The sequence below is a fragment of the Echeneis naucrates genome, chromosome 7 (assembly GCF_900963305.1).
Source record: "Echeneis naucrates chromosome 7, fEcheNa1.1, whole genome shotgun sequence".
Taxonomy (NCBI): domain Eukaryota; kingdom Metazoa; phylum Chordata; class Actinopteri; order Carangiformes; family Echeneidae; genus Echeneis; species Echeneis naucrates.
The window spans coordinates 14,294,902-14,316,127 of NC_042517.1; the positions used below are offsets into that span (position 1 = coordinate 14,294,902).

The 21,226-nt window shown below is 40.1% G+C and overlaps 1 protein-coding gene across 1 annotated transcript; it reads right to left on the reverse strand.

Moving 5' to 3' along the window:
- Window positions 1-1,117: 1,117 nt before the first annotated feature.
- On the reverse strand, window positions 1,118-20,265 carry tead3a (TEA domain family member 3 a). Its single transcript, XM_029505449.1, has 14 exons — window positions 20,111-20,265; window positions 14,716-14,957; window positions 6,049-6,113; window positions 5,822-5,884; window positions 5,656-5,718; window positions 3,977-3,988; window positions 3,445-3,555; window positions 3,307-3,350; window positions 3,137-3,198; window positions 2,915-3,048; window positions 2,637-2,807; window positions 1,986-2,126; window positions 1,728-1,880; window positions 1,118-1,253 (listed from the first exon to the last, which is right to left on the reverse strand). The coding sequence occupies exons 1-14, from the start codon at window positions 20,263-20,265 to the stop codon at window positions 1,140-1,142; spliced, it is 1,530 nt and encodes a 509-aa protein (XP_029361309.1). The 3' UTR covers window positions 1,118-1,139.
- Between the last annotated feature and the right edge of the window lie 961 nt (window positions 20,266-21,226).

A 21,226-nucleotide genomic window follows, 5' to 3' on the forward strand; every position in this document is an offset into this window, starting at 1 on the left:
GACTCTTTTTATCTTGTTTTGGCTTATAAAATAGTACCATTGCAAGTGTAGTGTACACGTCCTATACATCAGTGCTCCTCAGGTTAAGGCTTTATGAACCAAAGCACATTCTTCCAAACTCACGTGGAGGTAGAAAAACTGCAGCAAGCCCACACAGTCAGAATAAAAACAGTTTCATATCTAGGAACAGTAAAGTTAAATCTAGCACCACGCTAGCGTGAACTCAATCTTAAACTGCGTGAATCATTTTGTTTCCAAAGAGAATTGAGTCCAACTTTGCAACACCTTCAGATTTGAGCAACATCTTTTCCTCCAAACCATGTACCACTGGAGACCTTTAAACAAAAACACCGAAAATGACGGCTCTTTACACTTGACGCCATTTCAAATATAAATATGACTTGTATGTTTTTGCATGTAGTGCATTATATTCTGAAAAGAGGCCCACTCATTCCTTGTGTCACACGTTCCTTAACAGTTTTGATTAAACAAAGTGAAGATCACGACTCCACTTGAAGCAGTGATAGAAGATATATTATAGGCTCATTCAATTACCTACAGAGACAATATAAACTGTAAAGAAATAGTCATTGTGGAAGAGTTACATTAACACTGATTAAATGATCTGTTTGACAACCTATATTCAAACTCGTCTCACATCAGTCACACCTATGACATATGCATGTGCATGAAAATTCTGCAAAAATGAATACGATTCATTTTTAGTGCATCACAGATACATGGTATCCTATTGTATGTTATGGAATAATGTCACTTATTAAGCTTTTAATAGAGTTAACTCTAGCACTTATTTCATTGTTTCTTTTTTATGTGTTTCTTTATTCTGTTATTCTAATACTTCTAAGTAAACTATGATATGTGGAGGTGGCAATGAGAGATTTGCACAAGTTTGCACAGTTTCACAAGTTGAAAAATGGGATGTAGAGAGATTTGGGCCTTGTTTACAGCGATGGGGATGCATACACAAACAACAGGTGTGACTACAGTGGGACTGTTGGTCTGTTAAAAGAAGAGAGTGTTTAGAGGAGTGGAGTTTCTGTGTGTTCAAGCTGGAAATAGTGTTTATGGTCTATGCATCAGAAAGTCTGTGAAGAGTCTCTGCATGCACACGCGTGCTGCTAGTCGTTAACTAGTCGATAAACATGGTACTGTGCTCCGTGTTCACTAGTAGACACTTCAAACACGAAGGCGATGCACAGCAGAGTCTCCTGAGTTTCTCTGTTGGACACCACCTGGGAAGAGAAGAGCATATAGTGGAGGGTAAATGGTAAATAACATGTCAACAAACACAAGTCCAAAGGTAATGAAGGAAATAAAAAAAAAAAAAAAAAAGAAGTAAAAATTAAAAAAAAAAAAAAATTGGGCAACTAATCTGGTGAGATTGTTCAGCTGCAGCAATTTTCAGATAAATATAAGAATAAAATCACAGACTTTAAGAGACTGTTAACACAAATCTTTCCCGTTTGGGGACTTTTTCTGTGGAGGCAGAAATTAAATCCTTTCATTCATTTATCTTCTACTGCTTATGTGTTTCCAGGTTGCAAGGGGTGCAAAAGGGGTCCACTCCTCTGGGATACGTCACTTTAATTATTTGCATTTAATCCTCTTTTTAAAATATTTGAATTATTTTTCTCTAATGATTTTTTTCTTCTTCTTTTTTTTGGTACATTGCTAAAAATGTTTTACACACACACACACACACATACCTGCAGTATGGTGAAGTTCTCCAGTACACTGTTCATCATGTATTTTTCTGGCAGGTGTTTCAGTTTGTGGATAAAGTTGATCATGTATTCACACATAGGTGAACGGTGGATGCGGAACACATACTTTCCTCCTTCCATATGTGCATATTCTGTCTGGATTGGGAGAAGTTTACACACATGCATTGCAATGAAAGCTGATGTTGACAGGCTGATACTAAATACTCCATGTATGTCAAAATACTGGATGGATTTTCTCACCTCAACTTTCTCCACCACCTGTTTACCGAAGGAGCAGACTTTTGTGGAAACACTGATAGTGACATTTTCTGTTCCACTGTACTGGCTGCTCACACCGTAAAAAGCACCAGAGCCCTCCTCGATGTCACTGCTCAGATCCGCCTGCAACAAACACACAAAGCGCAATTATAAAAAGACAAAGACATGAACAAGGCCATAGACCACTGCTCTTCCGGTAAATACATATCTTATGTGTGTATTCCTGAATACATCAAGTGAATGCCTAATCTTCTGTGATTTTACATGTGTAAGTCAAGTTACATGTGAGATAAAAAGAACTTAAGTGAATTCTATGTTTTATCACCAAATAAAATATACTGGAGGGTTAATAGATACTGGCAGACTAGTCTCACAGATTTAGCTGCTCTGTTTTCCTGTTGGTAACACTAACTGTTAAGAAAAGAGCGGCATAAATCTAATCATTATCTTATCAATCAGTTTCTCACAAGTAATTTCCTGCTCTGCGGACATTTGCTTTGCTTCCCCCATGTGGCATAGTTGCTTATGACCTGAAACTGTAAATGTTCCTAATTTTCAATCATGCATCACATGCTATTCCTGGTTATTAAAATAAATCTAGTCTCAGTGGAAACCTTAGTTTTGTGTACCAACCCAGAATTTAACGAGGAAGAACGCATTGTGTGGCCCTTTTTCATACAGCTCCTTCAGGCCTCCCTTCTTCTCAGAGAACTTGTCATAAATCTGCCTGACATCTATGGACTCCAGTACAGGGTCACTGTAGCTCGGGTTTGATGGGCCAATGTGGACAAAAAGGTGTTTGTACTGTTGGAGGGCAGAGAGAATGGTAAGAAACATGGGAAAAAAGGGAGAGGCAAATTTTACTTGGTTGAGTTCACATAAAAAAAAAAAAAAGATCTAGATGTCTTTACTGTCTCCCTGTCTCTCTGTGTCTCCATAAAAGCAGAGTACTCCAGTAGCCGTAGTTTTGTTGAGGCGATGGTTCTGTCCTGCCATACTGGAGCTGTTATAGCTGCAGGACGAGGAGGTGGGAGGGGCTCGTAACCTGCCAAACATGGAAATGAGGAAAAGACAATTAATGAGACAATAATCACAATTATTTGTCAAATCAGTCAGATTGTGTGCACACTTACTGATAGGTGGAGGGACAGGGGCTGGTATGGTAGTGTACGGTGGCTGTGCAAAGGGCTTAATGCTGTAACCAGAGGAATAGAAACTCAAAATAAGCACTGTACAAGGGTAACCATAAAAATTTAAACTATTTTAAACAAACAAAACCAACTAATCTGCCAGCGATACTTACTCCTGAGAATGTCCGGGCTGTCCCGGCACAGGGCCAGGCCAAAACTACAAAAAAGGAAAAAAGAGGGCAGATACCATTAGTCAGACCTCTAACCAGAAGACAAAAAAACAGATGTCTGACTGTGTGTTTGTGTCTCACTCTGACTGGTGGAGGAAAGGGAGTCTGGGGCTTCATTACACTCGCAGACACAATCTGGGCTGATGAGAGGTTGGCTACTGTCTGCAGTGCCTTGTCTTTGGATACCTGGTCCTGAATGAAAAAGACAAAGTGAAACACAATGACAAAGCTTGGTCCTGAAAAAGTGGAGGGGGAAAAAAAAAAAAAAAAAAAAAAAAAGTGGTTATTACAGACCTAGCAAAATTTCATGTCCAGTTCAGACAGGGAGCCAGCCAACTTATGTCAACATGATGCAGTAATAAGGGAAGACAGGACAGAGTGCAAAGCAGATATAAGAGGTTGCCAAAGCAGGAGGGGCACCACGCTAGCAGGCTAGGAGAGCTAACTGGAGCCATCACCAGTACTTAACTAAAGCCACTAAAAACAAAAGAGTAATGAGCAGGATTTTTTGAGTCTGGCAGAAGAACTGCACTGTGGACTAGCAGTAATGTGATGCCCACCACAAAGCGTAAAGCCTGAAGCAAAAAACTGTAATTGTATAACCAAAACTTACCAAGTTCATGGCCTATGGCAGAAAAGACACGATATTAATTAACTTCAGTGCATTCAAAATAAAAGCAGGTCACAGAATCAACTGTTTGGCAACAGGGGAAAACACCATACTGCAACCCACTTCATATAACTGGAAGACGTGACTAAACTAAAAGCCTGCCTCATCGTGAATGCTGGGGGGGGGGGACAAAAAAACATTAACAGTATAAGCTACATCCAATTCATGTGTGCCGTCTTAAAGTTGAATGCTGACACTAATACAAGGAAGCATAATAAACCTGATCAAGTTACCCTTTTCTAAATATATGAGAGCAGCAAATTAAATGCCTTTTTGTGCAAAATGTCACAAAATGATTTTAATATAGGAAATAGGAAAATCACGAGAAAAGTGCTATTACAGAAAAGATATAAAGAACTGAGAGAAATGTTCAAGAGTAAGAACGCAGAGATCAGAGATGTAGTAAAGGACAAAATTGAAAATCATGGGTGAAGGGCTGATCAACAACTTTTTAATGCTTGCTTGTATGCAGAACTTCATATCACTACAGCCATGTTACATGCTTGGATCAACAGTGCCTGCTACTGATTGTCATGCAATTCTTTCCAAGGCCCCAAACCTCTAAAGTCAACATAATTGCCATGCACTATAACAAAAACAAGTATGATACACAAACACACAAAACCAGCCTTTTATACTGAGCAATGCCACTTCAAATATGAACAGGAAGCAAATAAATTAGTACTTTAAAGCTTACAAGCAACCAAATGAAATATCTGACAATATAGTGAGTTTTAAAAGCCTTAGTCTGCCACACCACATTCCCACAGCTATTAAATTATAGTAATTCAGTGCTCTAATGATAGTATAATCATTAGTACTAATGATCATCCTAAACTGGATTTTTACTTCTCCTTCAAGGTGCTCCAGTGCTGCTGCATTAGATGTTCATTTAGGAACTGTGGCAACACCACATCATCAAATGGAAATGGCATCAATGGCCTGATAAGACACTTCACTCCATAAGCAGACTTGGAGTCTTCGTAGTTCAATGGGGTATAACAGACTGTTGAGAAATAATTCACTCGAAAAATAAATATAAATAAAACACTGTTCTTAAGAGCTCATTAGCGGTGAATCACCACCAGAATTTGAAGCAGGTCTTGGGGTACAGGAAGGTTATAGCTGTTGGTTCATAATCTCACTTTTAAATTGTGACGCTGCCACTAAAACTTTAATGCCTCTTCCTTCTCAGCCAATCAAATGTGATGAACCATTTTTCAGTTCAATTTATTTTAGCCTTGAGTTGCTTGAGGTTTCTTAAGGGATTTTGAAGGATTCAGAAAACTAGATACAAAATTCCATTTTAATCTGATAAAACATTAATGAACCCCATCCTAACATCCTGTTTTGTGTAAGTTGCATTTTGTGCTGCCTTGGGAGCAGAAACGTAAGAAAACTACACAAATGTGACTGGTTACAGTATCTGTGTTGTTCCACATATTCCTTTTCTGTTTTTTCCAGAGGTGTAGGTCAAGGCAGGTACTGTAACACCCTGATGGAGAAGCATGAAGCTGTCAGAAGTTCTAACTGAGACATCTCTCCTGGTTCGGATGGTTAACTTGGACTTGGGGCACATGCAGAGCAAAGCAGCTAGCATGGCAAAGGCAGTGAGCGTGTACCTTCAGCTTAGACTGAATCTCACGCGACTTTCTCTTGGCCAAGACTTGCAGGTGACTAGAGACCTGAAGAAAGAGAGGATGAAAAGAAAAAGAAAGGAAAAGAGAAGGAAAAGGAGAGGAAACGTGACTACAGAGGAAAGGGAGAGTCGATTCAGCGGGCACCCACCTTGATGCTTGCCTGGTATTCTCGTACCCTCTTACGGGCCAGAACCTGAATGTGACTAGACACCTATGGGGTAAGGGTGAACCCGATGGAAACACATATTGACAGAATTAATTTTTTTGCATTTTTAAGCATCCTCCATGATTAATTACTTACGTGGGTTGACTGAATTTAAAAACAAAAACATCAGGGGAAAATTAAATAAAAGTCTTTATAGTATCTGTACATACCTGTTTGCGCGTGCGTGTTTTCCCCGTTCGGAGCTTGATATACCGAGCTATCAGCTCATTTCGACCTAGAATTCAGAAATTTAAGGATCAAACACTATAGTATAATATTTTCTGCAATCACAGCATTTTAGTTACTCATAAATGTGCACACTATAATACGATAAGTAAGAAACTCATGGGGATTTTTTCCTCCTTGACAAATTCAGTCGAATGCCCATTTCCACAGCATGCATTTCACCTGTACAGCCAGAGTAAGGTGTTAAATTTAGCCATTATTCCCACTCTCAGTACAATATGGCTGAACACATACTATCAGTAAAACTGAACTAAATTACACTTTCCACACATTTTTCACATGAAGGGTCAGGCATCATTCTCTTTGTTTGTCGGTTTGTAATGCAGAAGGCAAGACGAGTTTATTTATATCGTACATTTCATACACAAAGGCCATTCAATGTGCTTTACATACATAAATAAATACATACAGAGAGTAAGAACTGTTAATGCATAAAATAAAAATCCGAAAATTGTGAAATAATTAAAATAAAATGATAAAAAGAACATGCAGCTGTTTGGATAAGTTAAGCTAAGTATAGTGCATGTTTCATGCATAAGTGCATGAGGAAAGCATTAACATTTGGTGCTGATTTAACCTCCACTGGCACTCCACTGGTTTGTTCCACAAAAAAATCCAATACTGATTCAAAAGGAGATCAGCACATTCGAGTGGTGACCATGAAATTATTATTGTACTGCTGTGGTACATTATCCTGAATCTATCATGTGGTGTGTTCTCATAGGTCAAGACCATCTGTTCATTTGTCCATGCTGGACTCACCCAAGGCCATCATTTGAATGAGCCTTTATATGAGAATTTATGGTAGTCAGCAGGCATTGTGCACTGGATGAGGACACAGGGCTTCAACATTTTTGTTAAAATCACAACAAAATATGGCTTTTGCTCAACTCTGACCAGCCACTACGCCTAGCCTCAGTATCCACAATAATATAGTGTACTTAGTGGTTTTGTCAACAAAAGGGCGCCAGCAGAAGGAGACCATTTATGACTAGCTGAGGCTTGCAAGGCCCTCTAATTCCTATGATGATGTAAAAACTGGATAAAATAAGTATTCAAAAGCTGAATTGTGCAATCATCTGGGTTTGAAATGACTTTAGGTATAGTTACAGAAAATGGATCATGACAGCCATCACTTTAGACCATATCCAGTAATGCATGATTCAGATGCAGGACAGTGTTCTCTGGATGGCACCCAGAGCTAATTAAATGGATGTTCAAAGATCCTGCCTTAGTTTTTCTCATGTTCAGTCATAAAAGACACTCACATGGTTTTAATGGCACCATTCTCATATCGATACTGGTACAATGAAGCTTATTTGTGAACTGAACCTAAAAGAGGGTGATGACAACAGCTTTAACATTCAGCTAAATATAATCAAATCTCAATTCTACAACAACATAGAGCACCAGACTGTCTCTATTTTTGGTTTGTAGCTCACAATGTTAATCTTCTTAGTATAAATCATAACAAACTGGCAAGAGTACAAAGTCCTTTGTGTTTTTCAGCCAAGGCTTCACAATGACATTGAGGATTTAAATTTGTCACATGTATCTTTAGGTTGCAATATAATCACAGATCAAGTTTGGATGTGAAATAATTGTCAATTAAGGTAATGTACATACCTTTTGCATCCTCAGATTGCTTTTGAAATGAAGCCAGAATAATATGAAACATTAAATGTGACTATTTAGCATGCAGATGTGGACAGAGTACACAACTTCACGACTTGAGTAAAAGTACAGATAGTCCTTGTCAAATACAAATAAAAGTAGCTTAGTCAAAATATTACTTAAGTAAAAGACCCCCAGGAAATACAGGAAAGGAAAGTAGCTTGTCATTATACAATACACTGATGCGATTCTGTGACAGACATGTTTATAGCTCAAAAACACTTTCAGTTAAAGAAGCCCTACAAGAACCGGTCCCTGGAGGGGGTCTGTTCTAGTCTAGTCTCCGTGGAGTCAGACCAAGACAGTCCACATGTTATCAAATAATCCAGCCATTTACTGCTTTTCTGTGCTGTAGCCCAGTCCATCACTCACACTATGGACAATTTAGAGTCACCAATTAACCAAGGCTGCCCAGGGGGCAAGGGTGTCTGGGTGGGTCGGGGGTCTGGTCTGGTCTCTAGGCTCTGGAGGGGTCTCTGGGGGTCCAATCTCTGGACCTGCTGGTCATGATAGTACGTCTTATCATAGATGCAGGATGATGGCAGAAATGGAATTAATGAGTTAAGTCGCGGCTCCACACTTTAGCTAGCTCATCTTATGCTAGTGTAGCTATTTCTGAAGCTAAATCTCATTTCATCTTTACTTGACTCGTCGATACTGGTAACCATGGTAACCAGCAGTCTGGGCTAATTTCGCACACGCAGAAGAGGAGAGCCGGAGTAGTTGAACCGGCTTTATTCAGCTCTTTTCTTCCTTCCAACATCACAACACAGTACTTTTATGAGTTTCAGCACACTGACTATAAAGTTTACGGCGGCTACAGCTGGCGTTACTTCTCACACCATTCACCGGAGAGAGGGACAAACACACTTCTCTGCAAGCGTACACACAACACAACATGGCTACGTGCTGACTATGTCACACATTATCCACAAGGCCACCTCCTTAAAGGGGAAAACTCAGGCCGGTCACACTGCAGCGGCCACGGGACAAGTGAACGAGAGACTCAGGACAGAAGACCCAGAGTCGGATCCCCTAAAGTGGAGCTGTGTGGATATTAACCAGCTGTTTTAACACAATATCTCATGTGCCACAAGTATCAACATACATTTCTATATAGTTCTCCATTGCTGAGCCTATTTTGTGTTTGCAAACCTTTCATCACCTAATCTCTACAAAAATGAGCTGTGTGTCTGTCATGTTGGAAGTAAAGCACATTACAGTGTAAAGCTGAGACAGCATGTCTCTGTGTGTCTTATTGTTTGTTGTGTGAGTGATGCATTCAAGTGAATTTCCCTCAGGATAAATTAAGTAGATATCTATCATATTTATAATATCCAAGTAATAAAATATAGCAACTGTACATGAACTAGGATGTAAATGAAAAATACAGTTGGAGGTTGCTGATCTACCAATCTACTTATTTTCTGCTGTATTATTGCCCCACAAAAAGGAGGTTACGGGTTCGGTTCCTGGCCAGAACATGTCTATGTTAACTGTTGATCCTAATCTCTCCGTAGAGTGATGCACAGGGCTACAGCACGGAAAAGCAGGCACCCCACTAGACAGTAGACCAGACCCCTCCAGAGATTAGAGACTAGGCCAGACTCCCCCACAGACTACAGACAGCACACTGTCCACACTGTTAGCACAAGGTCTCTCTTCCCCACACATACATGCACTCACTGGCCACTTATTTGGCACGCCTGTTTCATTGCTTGTTAATACAAATACTTCATCAGCCAATCACACGGCCGCAACTCAATGCATTTAGACATGCAGAAGTGGTCAAGAGAACTTGCTGAAGTTCAAACCAAGCATCAGAGTGGGGAAGAAAGGGGACTTAAGTGACTTTTTTAACGTGGCATGGTTGTTGGTGCCAGATGGGCTGGTCTGAGTGAATCTGCTTAGATTTTCACAAACAACCATCTCTAGGGTTTACAGAGAACGGTCCGAAAGACAGAAAATATCCAGTGAGCGGCAGTTGTGTGGACAAAAATGCCTTGTTGTGGGAGGTCAGAGGAGAATGGGCAGACTGGTTTGAGATGATAGAAGCGCAACAGTAACTCAAATAACTACTCAGTACAACCAAGCAATGCAGAATACCATCTCTAAACGCACAACACCTTGGGCCTCTTAGTACCAATTGGTCATCGTTTAACCACCGCAGCCTACCTGAGTATTGTTGCTGACCATGTCCATCCCTTTATAACCACAGTTGTACCCATCTTCTGATGGATACTTCCAGCAGGATAATGCACCATGCCACATCATCAATATGGACTAAAATCACTGAGGAAAGTTTCCAACACCTTGTTGAAAGTATGCAAAGAAGAATTAAGGCAGTTCTGGAGGTAAAAGCGGGTCCAACTTTTTACTAGCAAGGTGTACCTAATTAAGTGGCGGCTGAGTGTATAATACACCCTCATAATATTGACTCCTTTTCCACTTTTAACACTGATCTTTTTAAACTAACATATTCTATTCATCGGTTTCATCAGATTTTTCTTTTTCAATGTTTTTAACCTGTGTTGTAAAGTGTCCTTGAATGCTTTGAAAGGCATTTATAAATAAATTTATGACAATCATGGTATTTTAAACATTAAGAGCAGACTTGCTAAGTGATAGGAACATAGAGGTCATCATACAGTTAAAATGTGGACACTAACAACTGCCTTGTCAGCTTTCTTTCTCTAGCTCCCACAGTTTCAACCCACACCTGATCACCCATTTAAGTAATCTCAACTGATGAGTAAGATAAGATAAGATAAGATAAGATAGACTTTATTAATCCCTTGGGAGGTCTCCGTCAGGGAAATTGTTGTTCCAGCAGGTACAGCACCGACAAGAACAGTAAAAGAAAGCACACAGTTTGAAATATATAAACAACAACAAATGTACAACCAAGTAACACTCTATCCCCTCCCCCTACAACTATCAGAAAACCTGATGAGTCAGTAACAACAAAGATAATTAAATTAAATTTTCTACACTGATTTCATTGCTGCAATCAATTAATGAAATATATGTGTGCGCTAACATCATCATCACCACAATCCTGCTTTCTGGGAAGTGATCTGATGCTGTCTGGACTTAGGTCACATCAAGCTGAGTCAATCCAGCCCTGTGAACTTACCAGAGCACAGAATTCCCCAAAATCAACAAAAGGGGCTGACTCAGACACAGCAGTCAGCTCCAATTCCCAAAACAGGACACATGCACTTTCCTGGAGTCTGCCACTACACCACAAAAGGCCAAATAATTTTTCCTCAGAACTCCACACGTGTTCCCTTTACTACAGAGCATCTAACTTGCATGTTATTATGAGAACAGATCAATAAGTTAAGAACTTCCATTGCTAGATTAACTTCTTTTTCAACGACCTATTAAAAATACAATTTCATACAAATCTGTCTGTTTCTCCCCTAACTTCCACATTGAGAATGTGTGAAATCTGAGATGAAATTTTAACATAAAATTAGGGATAACGAGAACTGCAGCGGACAATGCATGCATTTTATGAGTGGCACATATTTCAGTTATTTGATAAATATAATTTTTGCAATACAATTTTTCTACCAGACAAATAAATATAGGCCAAGATAGGGTGTGACGCAGGAGAGGGAGGTACACTGAGACTATCGAATCTACTGTTAATTATCAAGATATGTATCTAATGCCAAAGCACTTTTATCAATTTGTTTACACATGCTCATTAACCATGTCCAGTCTTGTGTTTACTAACGTTAGTAAGATATTATTAAAACAAGTAGCCTTTGTTTAATGCGTGTCTGTCTCAGTGCAAGGGCAAGCGATCTGTCTGATGATCATCCTAATTTCGGAACTTGTGCTTGAAACCATAATACTGGATGACATCATGCTAGCAACGTGACTGAGCAGAGTGATGACTGGGCCAGTTAAAGTAGAAAGAGTACATTAAAAGCTAATGCTGCATACTGAGATGCATCTCATATTTTGAAACACGAGTCATAGTGATGCAGAAACTGACTATGATGTCATCTGCATCAGCATTTATGCATAAATAATCCAGACAAACCCCCTGAAACCAGTCAACCAAACATCACACCACCACTATTTCTCAATTGGATATCATATATGAAGACAAAGCAACATATTATACTGGCTGGTTTTAAATGAACATTTATTTAGAGCAAATGGTTTGTCAAATGGCATTTCTGGTCAAATGTAAATGAGAATGCTTTATTCATTTCCAGGTCACAGAGGTTGCTGGAATCCGAGCTCACACTGGGTGAGGATGGTGTACACCCTGGACAGGTCGCCAGTCCATCACAGGGCCAACACACAGAGACAGACAGAGACCAACAACCACTCACACTCAGACAATTTAGAGTCACCAATGAACCCAAACATGTCTTTTGGTGGGAGGAAACCGGAGTACCCAGAGGAAACCCACACAGGCACAGGGAGAACATGCAGACTCCACACAGAAAGGCCCCAGCACTAACCACTATGCCGTTACGCTGCCCAAGTTGCAATCATTCATTAGCAAAATAGACTCAGGCAAACTGCCAATAACATTTCTGTTATATCTACTGCCTAGGGGGAAAAAAACAACTTACAGGACTTCAGGGCACAAAATAGTAAAGCAAATGTGGAGTATACAGTCATTTAAATGTTGCTTTGGATGTGCCTATTCTGCTTGACAAGCCTTGAGGGCTGCAATTTTTTATGCCGTTTTTGCAGTAATTAAAATAATAAAAGTGGTTCTCTGGTGTGAGAATAATCATTTATGCAGAATTAAACAAAAAACTGGAGGTGTTGTCTTACATACTAGTTTGAAAAAGAGAAGCTGGTGGGCTAAATGGAGTAAGGGTATTATGTTCTAAGTGTCAGTGTTGCTTTCCAATGTGTGACTGTGTGTAACAGTGGGACCATCCTTGTTTATTGAGTGGGAAGTGGGGGTGGTCAACATGGTGAGCCCACATTTCCACAAAAGGAGAAAATGCCGCAATGCTGAAACAAACTTTCCCTTTCTGTCGCATGGGATAACATATCCCGTTTCCCTCACTACAGACGCTCACACATACACAAATGCATGACAGACTGCTGCAGGCGGGAATGTCAACTCTCAGCCAAAGAAGAAAAAAAGAAAAGCAATGCTGGGAATTTTGAATGCTAGCCAAGGCCTTCAATAAGGTACGAAGAAATTGTCACAATACATTAAAGCTCTGTTCAAAGGCAGGACCCTGAAAAGATCCCACTAAAAACAAACACACATATAGATCACATTGCTGCAGTGCATGCACTTCAATGACTATGCATTTCAACTGGCCAATAAGAACGAGCAAATTGGCAATCACTAAGCAATTACGCTAAAAATCAACATTTGTTAATCCTAACCTGACATGAAATAACAACCTGTCCCATCCACTGACCCCTGTTTGACCCCTTTGTCCCTGCTGCCTGTCTGTCGACCTCAGATCAACTTGGTACAAGATGCATCAATAAACCAGCTACAAAGTGCACACAGCAGATCTCTACAGGCCTTTGTGTTGGCTCGTTGGAGAGCCAACAACACCAGGAATAAAGTTTTAGTTTTTTTATTGTGCTGGAAAGGGTGAAATTTCTACAGTATGTACAAATGGTATATGGGATATGGGATACTTGCATGTGATATGTATATGTTGTTGGCAAGATACTCAGGTTTATGAGTATTGAGAACAAATTTCAATAAAAAAAAAAATAAATAAATAAAAATCATTGTTCATAGCACGACTTTGTAATTTAATTGACCATGAAAACTTTCTGGAATAAGTAAACTTTACATCCTGATTTCCTGGCAAACGTAATTGCCTAATAAAACTTTGGCTGTCGTAGTACGTTGTAGTATACATTCTGCATATGGAGAATATGAGATACAATGTGTAGATTATTCTCGCAATCTAAACTGCAAATTATTTGGGAGATTTCACCCTAAAGCTACAATTATAAAGCTATGTCTACAATGAGACGCAGTTTTTATATTCTTAAGATTCTGCCATTGTAAGCAACTTATGTAAAGCATTGATGTTTCTGGTTCAATGCCCTTTACAGAGAAGATTTTATCTCTTTATGTTTTGTTGTTTTGTCCGTAAGAATATCAACAAGCATTTAAAACAAACATATAGATTTCAACTTTAGCCTCTGGATTAGATGCAGAAGAAAAAGACAACAGTAAGAGACAATAGGATGGTTGACTGACAACTCTGGATTGACTGATAATTGGCAAGCCAAAAATCATTAGCAAAACATGCTGTGTAACAAAAACTCAACTGGAAATGACACACACACTTTGGCCTACTACAGTACATCAGAAAGCAATAGCATCCAAACATTTGTTTTAATTCGTTCCATTTACTAAAATGTTTGATTTTTGAGATCTTTTAATGATTAAGCAGAACTGGCATATTTCAATGCCCAGTAGAGTTAGTCACTCTAATAAAGAAAACATCAACAGCAGCAGGGTTAAAATAAAGCAGCAACAAACAGTACCAGTAACAAATACTACAGCAGCTGCAAGTGAAATGGTAAGCTTTCACTTAGTGCAGTATTTATGCTATTATGGTAAGAAAATCTTACTGAAATAGCAGAAACATTACTTGTGTAAAATTGTCCTTAGAGAGTACAACAAATGTCAGATAAAAGGGGCTCTGAATATCTGCGTTAAGGTGTTACATTTTTAAAGGCATGAAATACATGCTAAAAATATTCCTTCACACTCCATCTTAGTTACCAGCGATATTGGTAATCTATTAGGAATTATTAGGAATTAGTCGAATATCATATTGGTTCGCTTGATCAATAATAATGTGACTCAGTCCCAGGAAAACCATTTCAGTCAGCCCATGATGACCACCAATACATTGGGATGGAAATGTGTGAAATGTGTTTCTCACCATACATCTTTCCCTCGTCTGACAATATGATCTTCCTTCTGCCACAGGGAGGGTAGATGGCCAGAGCCTCCTGAAAGCTTTGCTCGATGTCTGGACTCCACACTCCCTCAGGGTCGCCATCCAATCCACGGTCTGCCCCATCGCCCAGTCCCTCTCCATTACCACCTTCCTCCTGCGCCCCATCAGGGCTGCCACGGCAACTCCACTCCGACGCAATGATGACGGCTCCAGCCACAACACACCTTGAACACACAGGACAAGTCTCTAATCATTCTTTGGTACAGATTTTTACAGACACACAACAGGTCATGTACTCAATTTGAAATGACAAACAATATGTTTTATTCTTTTGACTGATCATTATTGAGAATTCTTAAAGTTAGTTAAAAAAAAAGTAATATTCAACTAAAATTCTATCATGGAGCATGATGAAAAACAAAAATAATACAAACAGTAATTCTTGTTCTATAACCTTTTTTCAAGACAGGCTGTCTTCCACATTAAAGACGCATTAGACCACAATATCTACCACAATGGTAAAGCAACAGAGACGTTTGTTTTGATAGATCATGAACTTAAAAAACTGGCATTTCATTCACTAACAATCAAAAATGAATGCAGCTGTCACTTGGGTGTTTTTAAATCAGAGTCAAGCTTTAAGTCACCTATTAAAACATATACAAACCCTAAAGTGCATAGTCCGTGAACTGGTAATAAAAAACTGGAGTCCTTCTTGTGGATAGAGAAACTTAACTTTTTCTCATAACCACGAACATCTGGAATTCACCAGTAGACACTGATACCCATAACAACCCACAAACGTGTTTTGTTTCTTAAATTAGTTAGAGGGAAGAACATGAAAACCCTGAAACTTTTTGATGTCACCCATATGAGAACGTTTGCCAGTCTTAAACTAAACTTGGAATTGACCATCTTCTAACATTTATTATTTCAGAATATGAAAAGTGGAGAAACTGGCTTTGAGCAGCAGAGAACATGGAACAAAGTCAAAGCAAAGTCCAATGTCGTATCATTGATAGAACATTTACTCATTGGGAGTACTTTTGTCCAAAAGGAGAAGACTAAAGCTTCAGTATAGCCGGAGACCTTAAAAGTAAATACTAAGTACTGAATTTTTTCTAGAAGTGGAGTGCAAGACGAGTAACTTGTAGTAGCTTTGTGTGGACTGCCATTGCCTGGTGTGCAGGGATGACAGCAACAGACTACTACTGCTATTGGATACTGATCTATATCCATTGCATTTAAAAAAAAAAAAAAAGTGACAGCTGTACAGTACAAGTCTGTTATGGGTGTGGTATGAATAAATGTATATTGTATTATATTGCTTTTTTACTGGGGGGCCTTTCTAGTGTAACATGTTTCCAGTGGACTATATCCAGCATAACAATTTGCTAAATGCTTTACCCTATTTGCAGAAAATTTATTCTTTACCCCTGTAATACAGCAGTTTTTAGTATGATGTTTTAGATCAGCATAAAAGATTGAATTGTTTTTTTTTTGTTTTGTTTTTTTTACTGGTCGTGAAATTTAATTTAACAAAATACAGGCTATTTTAATTGTGCATAAATTTGCTTAGTCTCCAATACAAGATACTATGTTTTAGGCAATAACAGGCATTTCTGATAGGACCGGAAGGAACTCTCATCACAGGTGAACTGCACATGAAATGTTGCATGGTATGGTTTGGTTTAAAACTGAGTATTACAGGGTTGAGGAGAACAAGGGTTTTACAACTGGCTTCACACACCCACTAGGGTTTGGACAGTGACAATATTCCCTAACCCCAATCAAACTTCTGAGATTTTGCAATGCCATATTCCAGTTCTAATGGTCTTTTTAATATATTTGGGTATCTAACCCAATGTTAACATTAGTTTTGCAAAGCAATCATCAGGACAGATTTAAGTCAATGTTTTACTTCTATGATATTTGCACCAGTGTAATGAAGAGCTTTTATTTACTGGTTATTCAATTTACTGTATGAAGCTAAATCAAGACCAGTGATGATCTTTTTTCACACAGACTGTGATTGACAGATGAGACTGGGATTATCTTTGGGGCAGTTGAGAATAGTGATAGACTTCTCTGAATCAAAATGTCTCCACACTTGACAGTCAGCGAGATCAGATTCACCTGAAGTTGTTTACAGCTTCCATGAGTACAGGTTGTATTAATAGCCCAGGCATCCAAGACCAGACAAACAAAACGGAAAAACATTAAAAGGTTGTAAATTTATAAAGACACTGGCCGAGGTCACTGAAGACCATTCCAGTTGGTGCAGCTATTAAGGTTACACCAGCAGATGGAAGATGATAGATGACAAATTGACTACAGTTGGGACGATGAAACCGGTTAATCATTTTCCAAGTGTCCGAGGGAAAGGATTTCAAAAGGCAACACTCAAGCCATATGAATTTCTGAGAAGCCCACAGCCTTGCCTGCCTAGGCCACATGAGGAAATTACACATTCTTTTGCTATTGTTGAAGATGCTCCAAGTCTACTCAAACACAAGTACACATATGCAACATGAGTGCTGCCTGGTGTGTAATGTTTTCCAGAGTGTGGCTAACATGGTCCTGGCCACAGGAGAACCACAGAAGATCAGTGTGGTCACCACGCTTCCCCTGCTGTGGTGGGCTTATTGGACACACTCTGCACAAGGCCTTCCCAGTTTCAATCACTGCTGACGGGACTGTACTGTTGCCATAGAGATTAGACGGTTCCTGGTGAGATGGTTAGGAAAGAGCAAAGCCTGAAAGAACATTTTGATATTCAGGGGGAGGAGGTGTGTTGGCCCACAAAGGGCTATGTGGAAAGTCAGGAACTCAGTCAGCAAGCTGTTGTCCAAAGGGTTGCCCTGATTAGTTGCTGTTATTGACAACAATATCTCCAATTGACACATTGTTTCCTATTCATTGATTTCTTTTGTTGGTGGCTGCACTGCCTATAACACGCAGACTAACAGAGGCTGCCATGGACACTGAACCAGGTGAAGTAAAAATTATATTTTCAGCCATCTGAATCTGCAGGACACTGATTAGGCTAATAGCCAGTTAAAAGTTGATACTGGGCTACTGACTGAAACCAAACAGCTCCTCCCCTCTCTACTGAAAGAACATACAGGAAGTGAATCCCAGGAGCAGAGGAGGGAGGAGGAGAGAGGACAGGAGGAGGGACTGATACTGACTGAAGCCTGTGTGCTGTTTACTACTTTTTTCATTAGCATCAATTTACTCTAGAAATAGTATTCATTTGTATAGTATAAATCAATTCTAATCTTGTACTGAATATTTTCTTTAGTATGACAAAGGATGTGTAATAGCACAAGCAGGACTGATGAAAGTGAGGATAAGCTAAAGGTGAAATCTGCTGAGCTGGTTAGTGGCTTGGCCCCAGCTTCAAGTGGGTGAGCAACTCACAAATCAAATCCATTCATTCATTAACAGCATTATTTCACCAAGGTTATCCTAAAATGGGCAATTTCAATGGCTAGAGTCTAATCATGTACAATAAAGTGAAGTATTACTTCATTTGGGAGTGAGGTTTAATACTCAAAAATAAAATTTAACAATTAGAAAAAACAACATTAAGACAAACTTCATTACTGTTTTTTTTTTTTGGGGGGGGGGGGTGTTTGCGTTTATATATGAACCATCCATGAGACCACAATCAATGGTGGAAACGTATCGTCAAAAAACATAACGATGAAATTACTTAAGTCAACCACAGAAACACATTGTTCTCAGTAAATTGAAAGCCATTACACACCTAATGGCCGCTGAACTACATCTGTAAGAGCTACTGCAATCCAATACAACAGCTGAGCCACAAAGTTCACCTTCAGACGGATAAAAATGTCTGGAAGGTATTAACTGCAAGCCCAACTAACGGCACTCACATACACCGAGATGCATTTCAAATCTGGTGTAACCTCAATAAAAAAAACAAAAAAAACAAACAAACAACAACAACAATTACAGGCACGTTTGAAAATAATATGCAACTCCACTATAATAACTGTAATTCAATCCAGCCTACTACCTCAATTATAAACATGCATCTAAATGAAAATGAACAAATCATAAATGCATACTGAATTTGAATGCGCCCCATAAAGCCTGCTGGAGGGGGTCGTAGTAAAATGACTGACGTTTTGGTTTCGGGAAAAAAACCATCATGAGTCCAGCGGAGTCGTTACTGAGGTCAACTCGGGCCGCATGTTAAAGTTAGGACACAATTCAGACAGGTCAGATGTGGCGAGGCCATTTTTCAACACAGCCCCAGAGGCCCAAAAGGTCAGGTGTTCGGCGGCGCTTTGAGCTAAATAAAGACATGAGCTCAGCACACACCGACAAGACGTGGACTCTGTCCGATCACATTTCGATTTAAAGTACCGCTTTCCCCCCTCCAAGCACTTTAAAGTCCCGTTTCGACACCACTTAGTTTAGTTTGGGTCGTTCAGACGGATTGTGTTGGGGAGGAACCAAAGGTGTTGTTTATTCATTTCTTCCCTGACTTGTGATGAACCCGTAAAACCAGTCTCACATGCTGCACAAACTTTCACAACATCGACAAATTAGTCCCATCTGTGGAGGAGGAAAAATGAAATCACACTCAGCGGCCGGGAGTCGTTTAGCCAACTGTGAGTTGGCGATAAGCTGTCTTTAAACCTCAATATGGTGGTGGGGAGGGGGGACTTATAGCCAGCTAAGGCCTTGTTTTTAAAAACACCCTGTAAAGACTTTAAACTGAAGGAGAAAGTGGATTTTCTGCCCCTCGCCTGGTTATGTTACCGACAGGTCTGTGCTAACATGCTAGCTGGTTAGCATGCGGGCTAATAATACCTCAAAGGGGGGAAAAAAAGAAGAAATCCAAAGTAAGTCGGAGGAGCCTGGAAAAATCCCTTCATTTACAGCAGGACCAGGACTGACTGTGGGAATAAAGGAGGAAGTCCCTTCGCTAGACACACCGGGGGTCTGAATCAGCGAAGCGGCAGCGGGAAAATGCGAAATATGTGAAAAATCCCAAAACTTCGAGGCGAAGCGGAGCGGCGGCTGCAGAAAGTTGGTGCACACAACAAAGAAGAGCCTGAGAGCGCACTCACCTTACAAACGGCGTCCCGGCCCCGCTCACACCGACACACACACTCCGCTCCTTTTTGATTTCTCAATCGTCAGTTTGTGGAGAAACCCCCCCTCTCCCCCCATCCGCAAAAAAAAAAAATAAAAAATCTTGTTTGACACACTTTTAGGGGAAAAAAAGAGGCGGAATGCCAAGTATGAGTTTGGTATGAAGTGAACGCGCGGAGGGAGGACAGCGCAGAGAGGCGTGGCGTCCGCGGCGGCTCCGGCTCAAAGTTTGGTGGGTCCCGACTCAAACTCCTCCCCCGACATCAGACTCCTGCTGGGAGAGGAGCGGGCGGCGGGGCGGGGGCTGCCGGTACCTGAGAGGACATCTGGGCTGTGTAACTGTGTGACCACCGCTGGACGCGTCAGGTTATCAGTGTCCCTGCTGAGTGGTAATATCATGGTGTATAGTTGCTTTATAAATTTGATTTGGGCGATATGTGGGGGTGTGTCTTTCTTCAGAAACTGGATGGTTTAGATTTCCTTCGGGATTAATAAAGTATCTGTCAATCTATCTATCTGATCTGATCTGGAAGTCTGTCTTTGGCCAGGTTCCCCCATACGATCACAGGAACTGGATCCCTGTTCAGATCCTACTCTAACACACTCTTAATATAAGTAACTGGGGGGACTAGATCCACTGGCATGATCCATTTATGTGACACAGACCCCCCCACCAGCCCCCCCACTCCGCCCCTGTGTAAAACATATCTGTCTCTCTGAGGTGGTGAGGAAATAGAAATAGAAGTAACTGGTGCCTGTGCAGGGAGACCCCTCAGGTTACTGTTAATAGCTTACACTATAATTTCTCATTGCTTAATGTTTGTCAGTGTCAAATAGGAATCACCTACAGTGCAAACAGCTTTGAGCCTGAAACCTCCATGCTCATGATATCCAACAGTTTGTGTTTTGTATGCATTTGACCCACTAAAGTGCACCATCATTTAAATTGTGTCCTTCATTGTTTCATCTTGTAGCCTTAATTTAGTTTGTATTTTAGCAGTATATCTGTACATTGGGTTGTGTTTTATTAAAAATGATTCTAAATGACACTACTGGGGACTACTGTCTCTTCAGAACTTCATCTGCTTGTCTCCTTCAGTCGGAATCGATTGATTAAAATATGATTTGTTATGAAAGCAACTGGCTGGGATAAGACTAACGTTACAGTGCTGTGGTCGGGAAAAGAAGGACAAAGGCAGAGACCAGGCTGGACAGATTAAATCAACCCCTCAACATCCCATCGGGCTAATGTTGCCCTTAACAAGGGCCACTGGAGGGCAGTAAATGCCTTCATCATATATATTTGGACAGCCTGGGGGACTGTTGGGGTCAGAGCACTGGCTGATGAGAAACAATTCGG

Coding starts and splice junctions, on each gene's coding strand:
- tead3a (XM_029505449.1), bottom strand. CDS start 20,265: ATGATATTACCACTCAGCAGGGACACTGATAACCTGACGCGTCCAGCG. Junction 5,719..5,821: donor AATACCAGGCAAGCATCAAG/GTGGGTGCCCGC, acceptor CTCTTTCTTCAG/GTCTCTAGTCACCTGCAAGT. Junction 3,199..3,306: donor CAGCCCGGACATTCTCAGGA/GTAAGTATCGCT, acceptor CTCTGGTTACAG/CATTAAGCCCTTTGCACAGC.